Source organism: Xiphophorus couchianus, chromosome 2 (assembly GCF_001444195.1).
Source record: "Xiphophorus couchianus chromosome 2, X_couchianus-1.0, whole genome shotgun sequence".
Taxonomy (NCBI): Eukaryota; Metazoa; Chordata; class Actinopteri; order Cyprinodontiformes; family Poeciliidae; genus Xiphophorus; species Xiphophorus couchianus.
Genome location: NC_040229.1, coordinates 23462322 through 23478802, shown reverse-complemented (window position 1 = coordinate 23478802; position 16481 = coordinate 23462322). Strand labels below are relative to the sequence as shown.

The 16481-nt window shown below is 38.0% G+C and overlaps 2 protein-coding genes across 2 annotated transcripts in view; both read right to left on the bottom strand.

The window, feature by feature from the left end:
• Positions 1–280: 280 nt before the first annotated feature.
• Positions 281–3552, bottom strand: gins3 (GINS complex subunit 3). Its single transcript, XM_028028112.1, has 3 exons — positions 3260–3552; positions 2168–2401; positions 281–1412 (listed from the first exon to the last, which is right to left on the bottom strand). Exons 1-3 carry the CDS (start codon positions 3428–3430, stop codon positions 1182–1184), a joined length of 636 nt encoding a protein of 211 aa, XP_027883913.1. The 5' UTR covers positions 3431–3552; the 3' UTR covers positions 281–1181.
• A 2727-nt stretch (positions 3553–6279) lies between these two features.
• The window catches only part of znrf1 (zinc and ring finger 1), a 50644-nt gene continuing 40442 nt past the window's right edge, over positions 6280–16481 (bottom strand). Inside the window, exons 3-5 of the mRNA XM_028041247.1 lie at positions 13193–13298; positions 11204–11295; positions 6280–9386 (exon numbers count right to left, since the gene is read on the bottom strand). Coding sequence (XP_027897048.1) covers positions 11238–11295; positions 13193–13298 — 164 coding nt within the window. The 3' untranslated portion in view covers positions 6280–9386; positions 11204–11237. The remainder of the gene's footprint in view (positions 9387–11203; positions 11296–13192; positions 13299–16481) is intronic.

Here is a 16481-nt window from a genome sequence, read left to right as displayed (position 1 = left end):
CCAAAATCAATGTTGTAATATTCAAGCTGCTTTGTTATCACAGTACTTCTTAAAGCTGGAAATTTACAGACTGCCAAATCATGTCTGGAATATTGGAAAAAGTGTCTCATGAAAGACATTTTCAATCAATCAATCAAATTTTATTTGTATAGCACATTTCAGCAGCAAGACATTTCAAAGTGCTTTTGCCCCACCTTTGAATTATCCTTGCAGAGAAATGAAAAAATAAATAAATTCCTTAGATGAGAAGCAACCCCACAAAAAGATGAATCAGGATGCGTCTTAGGTGCAATCTTTAAAGTCAGATAGCAGATAATCTGGCAACTGATGGCGAGTCAGTGTGGGAGGAAATTACCTCTTAAATGGAGGACAAAGCCTGTGAATTGAAGTCAGAAACGAGCTGTCAGAGCGATCCGAGGTTATACATTATCAGCCGCTGACACAATATCAACATTGGAGATTACACACACAGCCTGGAACTCATTATCTAATAAGGATATTGACCAAGTCTTGCGTTTTCAAATCCATTTGCTGCTAAAGTTGAACAAGCATGAATAGCAAAACAGTCAGCGCACTTTCCTACAGCTTTCCTTGCCTGAATTTAATCACAATTGATTAATTTGTGAGAGCTGAAAAAAAAAAACAACCTCCAAGCAAAAGTCGGTTTGGGGTCTTCTTCATCACACTAGACAACCGGAAAACTTTAGGATCGACACCAGTTTTTTTGGTTTCTTTTCTTTAACAGCTTCTGATGGGACTCACTGCTGTGGAGAAAAACATCTGGACTAATATCGTTAGCCTCTCAGAATTGCAATGCAGCAGAAGCAGCACATGCTGGTTAAAGAAGATCCATGACTGATTTTGTTAATCTCACCTTTACAGTTTCTTTTACAATGGGATGTGCTTTATTCCCTATTGGTTTGATCACTAAGTTTTGATTAATTTTATTGCAAATTAAGAAGGGCTTCAATGTAACTAAAAATTGTAAAACCTTTACTTCTCACACATAAAAACAATATTTATACACTAAAATTCTTGCTGATCAATTACCAATTAAACATGTCTACATTTCAGCCAGGGTCCTTGTCCCTCTAGTCTCTTTGGGTCAGATGTGGAGGAGAACGTCATCCTGACTAAATCTGCTCCTGAGAGTCTGTTGACCCGATACAAGTGGGCCGAGTTCAGGACTGAACATCGACAATCTTCCTCTTGCGGTAGTTCAGAACCAGGCTGGAGGCAGTGAGCTGTGCGGCCTGGCCCTTCTCCCAGCCCTGGAAGCCGTTCAGGCCGCTCTGACCGGACTTGAACAGAACCTTCTCCAAGAAGTCCAGTCGCCCCACCAGCACAGATGTGTCTTCATTATAGGCATTCTGGGAGGAATCCATCGTTCGCCTAAAGCGGCCAATGAACGTCTGGAGGGACGACAGAGTAAGAAGGTCACGATCGCAGTTTGCAGTTAATAAATTTTAATGAGTGATGCTTTCTTTTTTTTTAAGTCGGTCCCATCTATAATTTTTTCTTCTGCAGGCAAAACTGTCTAAAAATATTAGAAGCAAAGTGGAAGAGGGCGATGGTGCCTTGCAAAATAAATTTATTGGCTTGCTGCACCCTCTAGTGGTGAAAGAGGTCAATAACGCTGCCTTGCTTTCTGATGTTTAGTAAAAAGGAAATGGAGCAGAAAAAACCATCTTGGCTGAGAAACCTCTATCGGCTGGACCATTTAAATGACATTTTTATTTCAAACACAAGCAAGAGGAAACTTCCAGGTTGTTTACTATTACACCTTTCAAATTCTGATCTAAATTTAAAATTTACAGGTTAAATTAAAGATAACTCGCTCATGCACTGAAAAGGTAAGAAAATGTCAGCTGTTGGTGGAAGTTAATAAAATATGCTGCTGTGTATGCGTGGTAAATTGTAAATTAATGAAGAAACTATTTGGTTTCTGTCCTCACCAGAAGTGAGCAGGTTTGTCTCCTCACCTAAAGGTCAGACACACAATTATTAATCTGCAAACATGTCCCACCTCGTTTAAGATGAACATAAATCACAGCAAATTACATCTAATCAGTGTCTGACTGACAGCGTTTATTGTTGTCCACTGGGGATTATTTTCAGAAATGGACTCGTGCTGGTAACTACTGTACTTCCTCCCAGTCTCTCGTACCTGTAACAACGTCTTTGCAATGTCTGGGTTTTCTGGACCGTCAAAATGCAGCATCTGGGAGCCCAGGCCGTAGTAGTAGGGACCCATCTTATGCAAGTCCACCACGTTGGGGTCCGCTGTGAACACAGTCCTCCAGCCCTCTTTGTAGATTTTAGGAAGCTCCACAGACAACACCTTCCTCTTCTTCTCATATAGACCCTTACAGAGCCATAGAGGAAGCTCCATCTTTGTGCCCTGAAAGGAAAGAAAGAGCGCTTAGTGAACAGGCTGTTAGGCACCGATGTGTTCAGGAAGGCAAATGAGCCAAACGCAAATACCTTAAAACTTATTTTTAACTCCAGTATATTCAATCATTAATTTTTAATATGTAGTTAATTCTGTGCTTTGTTACATGTAGATTTAAGTCTTTCTCTGTGCTTAACATGCAAGAGACAGGGTTTGAACTGGTCAGGTTTGGAGTCCATCACAATTAGATACATAGAACTAATAACTAAGAGCAGCTCAGTCACTAATGTTCCTAATACTCATGTTTTTGGATTGTAGGAGAATCCAGAGGAAAGACCCACACATGAAATGCCACACAGAAAACACCTGACCATGATTTGAACCTACGACCTTCTAACTACAAGGCAACAGTGTCATATTTAGATCCACTCTGAAGGTATGTTAGTTTAATGAAACACAAAGAATTGTGTAATTTGAATAATTCTGATTATTCTTTAACAAGTGACTAACTTCCCAGATAAGTTGCGTTTTGATTAAAAGCTAGCCAAAGAAGATTAAATTTGCGCCGACTTTACAAGGGAGCAGTATTTATTATTGAACTCCAAAAACGTAAATTTTAAAACAGCAATGATTAGTTAAAGCGAATTGATATCGGCGAGACGTTCGGTTGAACTGCATATTATTTATGCCTCATAACTTTAAAGTACATATCAATCAATCTTTATTTCAGACACAAAAGAGGTCCATAGTAAAACAAAAAGAATAAAAAAACAAAAAGAAACATGACATAATAAAGTAAAGACAGTGATTTAGAGATTAATGCTGTGCCATAGATCATTGTAATTTATTGCAGCAAACCCAACCAACCTCCTGAATGTCCTGCGAATCACTAGACTTCTCCAGAAATCCAAGTCGGGGGAAAACGCACTCCGTCCTTACAGGCAGCCTCTCTTGCGAGAGCAAAATGTCGTCGAGAGACAAAAAATTATCCTCCATCCCCACACCGGGAGGTACGGGGAAATAAGACGGTGTGTCCATGTGAGTAAATGTAAGACCAAAGTTAAACAAGTAACGGAATAAAAGCAATTAAATTCTCCCGTCTTACAGGGCTTCCACCACACTTCCTGGTTTTTGGCGCCGGAACAAAGGAACCAATCACAACGCTGCAAACAAGAGCAACAAACAGACGGTGCGTTCCAGTTACCTCGGAAGTTTGATATTTGTTTCTAAAACTATATCACACACATCTCCGTCTTGGAAGTTGAAAATCCATTAGAAGGTACTAATAGTTATACCAAGCTATTGAATATTGGCAGAGCAAGATTACTACATTGAAAGTGTTATTCTGTGCAATTTACGTATTGTAAAGGAGAATGTTCACAAATGTCTTACGCAGTTCCTTTAGTGAGTTGGATTCATAGTTGGAAGCTAACAATGGTTCAAATCCAAATATGACTGCTTCTAAACGTCAACAAAAAAATAATTGGTTTTCATTAGGATTTCTGACAGCTTGTATAAAAGACTGTGATACACATTTTAAGTATAATTTGCGGACATTTTTATTTTAGAGTTTAAATTAATAAAATAAAGATAAATTCACTGATAATGGCTTGTGCAACACATCGTATATTGCAGATACAACTGATTTTCCAACTTGCAACTAGAAGGCTGTTAAATTGGGGCAATGTAATTCCCACATCAGACTAACTATACCAAAATAAATTGAATAAAACATGTGAGAGATTTGATGAGATACACATTAAATCTCTATATTTAAAGTATGAGGAACATGCGATTGGACTTGGACTTTGATGTTGAGTTTACGCCGGGATTTCTCACTTTCCAAGTCGAAAATTTGATGCAGTCTTGGGTTTTTCCAACTTTGAATCAAGGAAATACAAATAGATCAAATAAATTAGATGTAAAGTCATTCTTAGATATGGAAAACACCTATTTACTGAACTGAGCTCTGAACTTATACAGTATAATGTCAAATTGACTTCTGTGATATGTTATTAGCATTTTCTATATTGCAAATTATTTGAATAAAATATCACGTTATTGAATACAAATAACATCTTTTATAAGGGCAATTTTAATCAGTTATTTAATCAACAGAATCAAAATACCAAAATAAAACCATGTGTAATAATATTTTTGACCATTGGAGGCCAGAATATCACCAGGAATAAAAATAGGATCACCTTATAACCAGTTGGAACTGTTAAGCTGTAACCAATATGTGAATTGTAATTATATTAGAAGCATAAAAAGAAGGCACAACAACAAGTAGCTAAAAGTTAGACAGTAAATTCAACCTTGAATTGTCATCCAATTAAAATGCAGCACTTGTCTCAGTGCCCTCACCGTCTCTGTCACTTCTGATAACATTCATCAGCTGATAAATGAGGGATGACAGCAAGTCCAGACTGTAATATTGTATTTTCTCCTTTGTCAGGGTAAAATCAGTTCACAAATCTTGACGACAGCAAAAACAGTTCAGTCATTTTTCTTATTTTGACATTGTTGATTCTCAGACACATCCTTCAGACTCCACATTAAGGTCATCAGACACGTGGGCCAACTTCCACCTCAACAAAGTGTTTCTTCATGACTCAATAAATTAAACAGCTCATAAATTATAAGGATTCAAATGACATGAAGCTAGAATTAATAACTGGGTTTTCAGCTCAAAGCTGTCTGTCTCAGTCGTGTCCTTGGGCAATACACTTCACCCGCCTTGCCTGCTGGTAGTGGTCAGAGAGCCTACTAGTGACAGTGAATGACAGCCTCGCTTCTGTCAGTCTGCCCCAGGGCAGCTGCAGCTTACCACTGTCAGTGTGTGAATGTGTGCATGAAGGGGTGAATGACTGAATGTAGTGTGGAGTCCTCTGGACTACGTAAAGCACTATGCTGTAGCATCACCATTTACCATAAGGGCAATGGTACTCATCTCTACCAAGGTCCTTGTAAGCAAGGAATGAGCTGTAACAGCATCATGACTACAACTGCTTTAATATTAAATGAGGAATAATACGGAACGAAAGCTCCAGTGGGACTGAGCGCTTTGTGCCAGAAGCGAGTTGATAACGCTTTCAAACTCCATTAAAGCTGCATCAGATGCTGTCACACACCGCCTGTGAGAAGTGACTGTTTAACAGGACATGAAACTGAATTCATACTGTAGTTTTTTTAAAAATTTTTTTATGTGACACTCTCCCAATATCAAACAGCAGTAGGAAGCCTTGTGATGGACAGCAAGGAAGTGGTCTCGCTGTGTAAGATCCACATGAAACTTGAGTGGAGTCGCACGTGGATGCGCATGTGAAGTTTTCTCAACGGACATTAATTTGAAGCATCACGATAGATTTGAAGCACTAAAAAATTTGCAACAGCCTATTTTTGTGGTACATTTTTCCTTTTTAAAAAAATCTAATTAAGGACGGATTTTTATTGTGTTAAACAATGAGCCTGGTATTTCAGACAAACTCCACATATCCATCCATATCTTTTTTAAACACCTCTTTCTGTTGGACTAAAATGTGATTTTATTTTTCTCTTGCTGATTTTTTAGCTCAGTAACACTTACATCTGAGCACTATGGAGGCTTTCTAAAGTAGTGCAACTTTGCTCTAAGCAAAAAAACAAAAACAGACTATTAATACACTTTTTAGGAGAAGTGGGCTTTCCAGAAAATGTAGTTGAAGATTGAAATAAGATAAAAATGTGTTACCTCACATTCAGATCTTTGAAATAATTCCTCATCTGTGATGCCTCCACTCTGCAAGTTTCCTTCAGTGACTTAAAATGACTTTATTTCCCACTAAAACTCGCATTCATCTTCCTGTAAAAGACACATTTGAAATAGCAGGAAAAAAAGCAGAAAATACTTTTTTCATCTAGCACAATTTATTCCACCATTTGTTTACAGTAGCTTTGTAAATGCAGTTTGTACGTTGATTCGTAGTAGTCTTCACACATCAGCTCTTGGCATTCTGAACAGTGAGTAACACCTCACATGATTGGAATATTAAACAAATGTTGTTAAATATGAACAAATGAATAAATAAGCCCCGTTCAGTGGCTGCACAGTGGAACAACGAGAGTCCTTTTCAGGGTCCGAGTGCCTCGCATCTCCAGTCGCAGACAGATACATCTGTTTCCAGCAGAAACACAATGTGGGGGAGCTGACTGTAGCAGAGACCAAGAGGCCCCCTTATGATTTGCAAACACACATGCACAAACAGTCATGGAGGGATTACGAGCCAACAGAGCAACCAGAGAACAGAAGAAGGAAAAGAGGACTGAGAAAGTCACATGAGTCATTTTGAAGAATCCAAATGCAGTTGCCATATGCGTCCTAATTTTTTTTTTTTTATTTTTAAAATTTTGTAAAGGTTTTTGCAGAATCTTTTTGCAGCCATTTTTGCTTTGAGTGATGCTCTAGTTTTCTTAAGCGCCTTTGTTGTTTATTTTCACTCTCCCTTGTTAGAGGAGGGAACAGATCATGTTCAATTTCATATGTTTGCAGATTTAGTTATCTTATACTCAACCGTTTCAGACATAAAAAGACGCCATTGCCCTGCGACTTTTTGTACCGATCAGGGATGTATATGGTAAATACATATCTCCTTTTAGGTAATTCGGGTAAAACTCGTACTTTCTTATTTTAAATATTCTATAATATTTTATAATATTTAAATTTCTCAAATATAGAAACAACAGAGGGTCAAGTTTGAAGCAGACAATGCCACAAGCTGACAGCAATTGGATGTAGTGACCACAAACAGTCAGATTTGACCTTTTCATGATATGTCTTTTCCAAATACCTCGAAGACATTCTTGATATCAATGTTTCCTTGTCCCTCTAGCTTTATGGTAAAATACCCTGTCTCAATCCCTGTGACTTTGGTAATGTTAGAATTTCAGAAAAGCCCTTTTAAAAGATAAGTCATAATTAAATCACGATCAGTCCCAAACATAGAAATAGTCTTCAGTTTAACAAAAAATACTGTGATTTTTAATAATAATAATAATAATAATTATTGTTATTATTATTTTTATAGTTGGATGCTATTTCATAGCATACAACGATGCTGCCGCACTGTTGTACATTTTTATTTGACTGTTATGGGCGTTGTCCTACTTTTGCTGTTTTTATCAGTTTTAATTCTAAATTTCTAGGTTAGGTAGATGACCTGAGGTGAAGGCAAATTTTATGACTTCAGAGAAATTTTATGAAATTCTTAAAGGACATGTTAACAAATGCATTGGTTGCTCATTTTTATGGGTGTATACTAAAATATTTATTTGAAATAAAAAGTTTAAAAAAATCATAAAAGAAAAATGTAAAACTCATTTATTGCATCTGTGTTAAACAGATTAAGTGTTGACACACATTTCAAGCGTTTGTTTGTTGGTTCTTTTGATGGTTATGACCTTTCCTAAGCAAGAACATTACATAACACCAATAAAAAAAGGCTGGAGTTTTCTGTTGCTTGGACAGGTTTTACAACGCTTACAGTGATATGCTTGGATACAGCACTCTGTGACCAGCATGCTTCTTTCACAATTACTGTCTATGCTTTACTCCCCATGTGGAGAGTGACTGGCTGCTGGACAAATAATAAATCAGTTTCTCTTTTTGAATTGTAAGTGGGCCTCCAAATGGAAAAAAAATAAAACTATCTGTTTGTCTGTACCTATTTGAGTCCTTTGGTTCTGTACCTGGCTGGTTCCACTCAGTAATCCTTCCATGCAAGCAGTCATATGAATGGACACAGTCTTGCACTCGCGCTCATTCCAGACTCTCTCTCTTTAAGAAATGACTAATTTTTACATGAAAAATCTGGCAGATCTGATAGAGAAAACTGAGACAAGTTACAAGTGAAATTTACAATATGTCATGTTGCTTTTCTGCAGCTGTAAACATTAGCAACGTAAAGGGAGGACTGCCAGTTGCACACACAGGGAACATCTAGACTGTAAACATTTCAATACAGAGACACACACAGCGCTGTCCCAGTCAGCCCTCTACAACGACCTTTCACACACACACATGGCTTCAGTAACCTGTCACAATCCAAGGACACACAGACGCACACACACACACACCCGCACGCCTACACACACACACCCCTTCTGGTGAAGCATCCCAACCATACACACACACCCACACGCTTTACGGGCATAAACTACATTGCTTCTGGCTCCCTCCTTCCTCCCAGTCTGGACTAAGCAGATACTGAGCATGTGCAGACCGTTCCCCTCTTCTCCACCCCACCACACCCATCTTCACACCAAGCGAACGCACCGGACAAGCTGACGTGCCACATCCTCTCTCTTCCTGCTCAGATGTGCACTGACCTGATCTGAAAAGCATTTTATGGACTTTCTGATGTTGTTAATCTGGTGCGGAAGGTACGCAGAACTGAGACAGGGGCTATGAAAGAGGAGCGCACTGTGAGGCAGTCTTTTATGAGAGATCACCACCAAGCTGGAGTCCTGTTTGTGTGAGATGAGAGGCGCACTGAATAATGTACAGGTCTGTTTGCAGTTTTCTGCCTCTCCCTCTCCGTCATCCTCATGTGGTTCCTTTTCCTCTTCCACCCACCCTGCCCTGCTTCCTCCCCACATCCCCACCCAGTTAAGGCCATGGGAGGACTGGACGCAAGTTACAGACTGGCCTGGATCCAGAGATGAGATGGGAGGCCCGTTAAGACCATGCTTTGATTTGGAGGGGTGTCTGAAGGGAGGCGGGAGAGGGTCCACGTTGTATGCAGTATCATCAGCAAGTTTCTAAATAAAAAGCTTAACAGAGGCCCTTTAATGCGTGATGGTTGGAAAGTCTCATTTTCTTTTTGGTTCAGTTTACAAGGAACAGTTGTCTGATAGGACTATGGATTCCGTCTCGGCGAGTATGCGATGATCACTTTGTTTCATCAGATTTGGTAGCGTCTGTGTCCAGATGTCCATGGCAGGAACCTAATATGTCCTGCAAACAAAGAGGAGACAGACAGGAAAGACCGATATTTTCAGAAATTAGAAACTAATGTCAGAAGTCAAAAGCTGTCAATCGTTACATTTTCAAATCGTTTTAGACGATAAAGAAATTAGAGTTTATCAGACCTTTCCTAACAGATACTGATTTAAAATTTTCTTCTATGGTGGAATGTTGGCCCACTCTTCTTGGTAAACTTATTTTAAGCAGGTTTTTCATAGACTGAAAGGCCTGTGTAAAGTGACCATCCTAATCTGATTTAAGACTGGACTTTGAATAGGCCTATCATGTCACATAACAAAACTGTTGTTACGTTTAAGATCACAAGCTAATGGCCGGACGTTTTGCTTGAGGATTTTCAGGTAGAAAGTGGAATTCATGGTTATATCATTACAGAAAATCATAAAACACTGTATATATCAAAAGTAGCTTAAAAAACCTTTATATTGCAAATTGATACCTTGATATTGGCCTCTGTCTCTTTAAGAAGCTTCTGTTCTTTCCAAATTGCTGCCATGGAACATTCAATTAGTCCCCAAACATGTATGAGAGAATTAAGGCAAAACATCCATATATATTTTGGATGAAGGAATAACATTATAACATGATGTAAAGCTCAAAAATGTCAACCTTACATAATACTCCCATTAAGATAAAATTGCATAAAGTGTTATTTAATTACCCCAGCAACTTTGTTTTGCTTGTTTGTGAATTCTTTATTTAAGTTTCACCCTGCCTCAGATTTTTCAGTATATGACAAATCAATGAGCAAAGCTGATTAGTTGAACATTAATAGATTTTGATATCATGCCAACTAATTAATGCATCACAGCATACCCAAGGACAACAGACAAACCCTGTTTTAAGTAGCCTGGCCATTGCCTTCCTATGCAACTCCCCTCGATTCTCATTTCCCTTCAGTATTCCGTCTTGGATTTCTCCCATTGAACTAGATTTCTCTGGTTGAATTTCAACCAGGCAGATCAGTGAACTGAAAGAGGAGCTGTGAACGTTTTATACTGTTTTAGAGTTGTAGAGGAAGTGAACAAAGGAATTCAGTCCATGCTGCCAAATATTGAATTAACATTAACATCCATCTCATTCAACTTCTCTCTTTGCAGTGGAGGATGGTTGTTTATAGTGCAGAGAATTTCCAGTGAGCTTCAAAGCATTGAACTGGCGCATTGCATATATCAGGGGCAAACGTTAGCAATTGGGTAAAATTATAAATTTCAACAGAATCCACAGAGAGAGACAGCAATTGTTTCTCAGCAGCAGACCTTCTTTTCAAGTGAAGCGTAGAACATGGGGATGGTTTTTACCAGACTGTGTTTCAAGGGGAAACCCACAGTTTTTCAATATCATTTTTAAAGCCTGCAATTTCAATTACTGTAATGAGATGCCAACACTGGGATTTTAAAATTAGAGTTGTCATGCTCTCCCATACATGCTGCTGTGAGCTGCCAGTAGATTTTCTCTTAATTTACAAAATAGTCAGCCATGTCCTGGCTATCAGTGGCCATCAGTGGAGAGACTGAGGAAAAACTGTCAGATGTGAAATATTGGCAGTAAACTCCCAAGTATTACCTAGCCTGCTGTTTTTTGATTGTTTTGGATTGACTCACTTACACTTTTCTGGATATAAACTGACCTGTTTTGAAAAGAACAGATTTTGCATAAATAAACGGCACTGAACTGAATGAACTGCCAACTTTAGGTTTAGTGGTAAAGAACCATAATGAAAGGAATCTTGTGCTGCGTATTACAGTTTATGCACTTTCTTCAGCGGGTGATCACGCTGTGATTCTCACCTTGAAGAGTACTCAGAGTGGGCCAGGTGGTCGGTCAGTCGGAGGGGTGTTCAGGGCAGGACCGATTGATCTCAAACCATGAGTCTATACAGCTGCAGAAGCACAAAGACACATAGATATGAAGTAGTTGAATCGGATATAGAAATCAGAAAACACATCTTCATACGGATAATGATGAATTTACACATCTGAATAAGAAACAAGCTGAGCTATGTTATGCAATACACATTTAACTCAATGTTATGGAAAGCTGTTGCTAAAGTTTCATGTAGCCCTGTTGGAAAATCTCCAAACACTCCCACACAGGAAGCTCATAGACACATAAAACCTATAAATGAACCTCACGGGACGACACTAGAAGAGACCTCTTCTGACCTGCTTTGAATCTATAAAATCTTTCTCCCTGTGTTGTTAGAAAACATTTGACAGTAACCACATTTTTAGGGGCTGTCATGTCGAGTTTATTTCATTAATAGCTTGAGTACTAAAATCGGAGCCTTCAAAGACCAGAGAGTAAAAAGAAAAATCCACCATGTTGGGATGACTTTTGTGGAGTAAGTGCTGTGCTGAAATGTCCTGATTACAAAATCTTTACACAAGCAGATGTTAATGATTTTATAGCAAAGTGGAGCCATTTGGGAGTCACAGCAACTCAGCCACAGAGTAGTACGATCACAGATCGTTTTGTTTTTCTTTTCAGTAGATGCTGGGCAGGAAAGAGTACTTTCTTTAAAGTTATGTTGTCTTCAGGAACTTGAAGGATCTGTACAAAGTCTAACTATGGAATTAATCAAAGACCCTCTTGTCCCACATCATCGTCTGACCTCACAAATGTGCTTCCCTTAATGTCCTATAAACACAGCCCTGAAGCTTGTGGAAAGCCTTTCCAGAAGACTTGAAGTTGGTGACATCCTATTAAGCACCTGGGATTAAGAATGGGATGTCACTCAAGTTCATGTTTACATGAAGTCAAATTAGTTTGGCAACAAAGTATATTTTACAGTTTCAGTAAATCAGTACTGCATACAGAAAAAATAAATAAATTCTAAAATTGAATGTATAAAATCTAAAATTATTAATGTATGCAATAAATAAAAATGTATTAGTTCAAGAAATGTGTCAATAATTACTTAAATACACAAACATACAATTTATTGTATAAATAATTAAGGAAAACTTGAATTTTTTGTATGTTAATATTTAATACTTAGTTTCCCTTTGGGATTAATAAAGTATTTTTGAACTGAATTGAATTGTTAAAACAATCCAATCTCAATAATTATTCAACATTTTCTGTGCCACAGTTTATCATAAATTAATTTAATCTGTGACTCTCGTTCATCTAGTTAGACTCTAATATTTCACTAGTCAAACTGGTAACAGCAGTTTAATGACAGACCAATCACCTATACTTTAGCAGAGTTTGCCACTTCCACAGACTTGATGGTGGTTAATTATTTCAAAATTATATAAGCCATTACATTTAATAAATTAGAAAGAATAATTTCCACATATGATTGTTTAAATATGTTTTTCTAATTTTTAAAAAAATATCTAAATAATTTTAATAAAATAGATTGATTCATGTAATAAGTGAATTTCCAATTTTATTTAAATGATCACATAAAGTGAACATTTATTCAACTTAATTCCTTTGCATTGTGCTACTTTGACTCTTGATACCAGCTCATCTCTTTAATTAACTTTTTAATAATGTGAAACACTTCTTATAATAGAGAGCAGAAATGCTGCTTTATCTTTAAACAAATGATTGAATAATGTTTGCATCAAAATAAAGCACAGCAAACAGAGCAATCAGAGCTTTAAACCTTTACACAGTGCTGTGAGGGGAGGGGATTTAATTAGAAGAAGTGCAAAATTTATATAAGAGCCAGTGATTCAAATCTGTCTGCGTGTGTGCGTGTGTGGGTGTGTGTGTGTGGGGTGTGTGTGTGTACGCGGGGGGGTGTGGGTGTGGGTGTCAGTCACCTTTTGTGGTAGATGCAGAGGCACGGCAGTCTGGCTATGGTGTCCCCTTGCTGCAGCTCCTCTAGACAGATCACACACTCGCCGGCATCCCTCGCCAACACATCATCTAAGGTGGCAGACACACACAAACAGCCACAGAGCGGAAGAAGAATTAGCATTTCACCACAAACACTGATAAAGTCAGCCATCATATCAAACACAGCAGAGAGCAGCCGGGAAAGCAGCTCGGTGCATCACAAAGATGATACCGTTGGCATTTTCTGCTTCCAGCCATAAAGAAAGAAAAAAAAACGCAACAAAGAAGCAATTTGTGATGAGCTTTGAGCCAGTTTCTGTTGCTATTACTAGAAAATGTATTTCCGAATATTTTATCCCCTCCACTACGCTACTAACTGAAGATCAGCAGAGACTAGAGAGACTTGAATGATCTGTACAGAAGAACTGTGCTTATCAAACCACACAGTTAAGTATAGGACTTAACCAGTATTCATCATCCTGGAGCATTTGAACATTTTTGTCACATCACTATCATAAACTACAATGTACAAAACAAAACACAACTGAAGTGAAGGAAAAAGGCAGGGTTTTCTAAACAAAAAAAAATTCAAACAAAAAAAGAAATCTAAAAAGTGTGGCATGTATGTTGTAGAATCACAACTAATACAACTGAAAGTCATTTGTGGCTTGTTTCTGTCATGCAAAGATGTAGTTTTTGTTCATTTCCAGAGGCAAAATATAACAATGTTTTCTAATGTATTATAATGGGGGGTTTTTTAAGTGTAGTGAGAATTCATAAATTAACACTGACCTTATAGAATTATCTGGCAATGATAAGATATTTTCTGGTCAAAATCTTAAATCTATCTATAATCCAAACCTGTTCTTTTCTCAGGCTACAGCAATATGGGAATAAATGCGTCGTATCTCTGTTTAGGCTGAAGTGTGGAGGAAGCAAGTGGAAACTGTTTTCAAACCAGCCTTTGCTGCAACCTAAACATCATGTATGCAGAAAGAAAAGATTTCTAGTTAATAAATTAGTTGCATTATAACCAGCCTTCAAACCCATACTAAATACTTGATTTTTTTATTACCTCTAGTGATGAAGAGTAGCAAATCAGATAAAAGTTTTATTGACTTAATCTGGACAAGCATCCATTTCCAATACGACCAGGACAAACAAGCATCAATTCAGAATTTGGTGACAAATGATCCTAACATGCATACTTTGGGAATCTGGAAAGCAGCTGGAAGACACATAGAGCACATGCAAACTCCAAGCAGAAAATCCTCAGTCCCAGATTGAAAACCCTCTTGTTGCAAGGCGACGGTACTAACATGTTGAGGCGCCCACATTTAGAGAATTTAGATTAGGACAGTGTGCAATGATGACTGAGTCTCTCTTTAAGTAAAAGGACAAGTAATTAGATCAATGTTTTAATAACAGTAAAATAAATCACCAAAAATCACTTTTTAATTGATCCACAGCTTTGAATAAAACAGATTCAGCTTGTTTGCTGACTTTAATCGGTAATTTAAAACAATCCAGCTCAAGTATCCGTACAGATGAAATGGGTTTACATTGCTCTTGCCACTGAATTTCAGCCAGGGCATGTTTGTTATTGTTCATGTGGTTGCTATGTGGTTGGATGATTTGATGATGTCATTTCCCTTGATGGAAATGAATTTCCCCTTTTGGACAATAATGTCTAAAGTCTAAAGTCAGGACATCCAGCTAGCCAGTATTAGTGAGGAAAATTCATGACACAGCCAGAATTTCCACATTCTTTGCTCTGGTAATCTATAGTTCTTATAGCCTTCTGAATGTCTTTCCAAAACTTTCTGTGGGCTTCAGCTTCTGGATGCACTTACCCTGCATCCAGAATAAAAGCTCATCTTGAGGTAGAAGGGAGGATTCATAATATTAACCTGCCGTTGGCAAAGCTGCAAAAATAACACAATCCGGTCATGTAGTGCAGAGCCCCATAAGATGTTTTGAACATCTCATTAAAAGGTGAGGCTGCCTGAGCACAGTGTGTGGCCTGACCCAGTAAAGGTATGCCGAGACTAATAAAGTGCTCACAAAGTGTGAAATTCTAGAGAATAAGTTGCTCATAAATTAAATTCTCTGCTTGCTTTAAAACAAAACGCTACATCAAATAAGCTGTCCTCGATCCTGATTACCCCCACCTGACCGAGGCCAGGAAAATCTCCACGGCTCTTTGGAGGATCAATACGCCATTCACTGAAGGTGCAAAATGACGGATCATGTGCAATTATACAAAGCAAGAAAACAGATATAATTATGGATGCATGTATCATACATATTCCTCCACGTTTGTTAAAGTTGTGTAAAAATACTAAACAATCTCAAATTTATGATTACTTAAACGATAACTTGACTAACGTAATAATATTAATTGTAAAAAGACCGAAGGAGCAGAGAAAACTAGTAAAATACCTAATACTTGATAGAAATTAGAATTTTGGTTGGATGAGCTGTTCAGGTTGAAACTCTTCGGTAATAATTTACACTGAATAATAAACATTTTATTATACAAATGGAAAAAACTAATATTAGAAGGGTGGTGGAATCTGGCAAATTTGGTAGCTTTGTTGCCAGATTCTGTTCATGTGTGGGCTCTCTCTGGGTACTCTGACTTCCTCCCACAGTCCAGACACATGACTGGCCGATTATTTGGTCTCTCTAAATTGTCCTCAGCGATGAGTGAGTGTGTGCATGGTTGTTTCTTCTGTGTTACCCAATGATGGACTGGCAACCTGTCCAGAGTGTACCCCTACTAAAAACTAACAAAATCTGTGGAGGGAGCTAAACATTAGGGTGATAGCAACAAGGCCATCCAGCCTCAGAGTCTGAGCTTACCACCAAACATAAATTGTCAAAATGTTAACACTGAGCAGAAAAGGGGATATTCCACTTTTTAAATGTAGAGAACCATGGGCCCATCTGCTTTGGCAATGAACTGCTTCAGTACACATAGAAGTTCATGTTCTGATTAAAGAAACAGAACCAAATTATTTGATTCATTTGCATAAAGCAAAGATGAGGTCGAGGTTCCCTAAGCCAAGCAATTCTGTTCAACAGCAGTGGTGCTGTGTCATCTGTTAAGAACCGTGCAGAGTAGAACCGTATGTTTACAGTGATCATGATTGAGACATTAAAACAGTCACATCATTTCCAGAAAACCCTTAAACCATACCCGTTCGCTACTGATGAGATCATAGGCAAAGTGAATGAAGAAAGATGTGTTTGACATTACATTAAATCTGG

Excerpts from the sequence above, each read along its gene's own strand:
- gins3 (XM_028028112.1), bottom strand. The coding sequence starts at position 3,430 with ATGGACACACCGTCTTATTTCCCCGTACCTCCCGGTGTGGGGATGGAG. Across the intron at positions 2,402-3,259 it reads ATTCGCAGGACATTCAGGAG|GGCACAAAGATGGAGCTTCC; the intron begins GTTGGTTGGGTT and ends CTTTCCTTTCAG. Across the intron at positions 1,413-2,167 it reads TTGCAAAGACGTTGTTACAG|ACGTTCATTGGCCGCTTTAG; the intron begins GTACGAGAGACT and ends TCGTCCCTCCAG.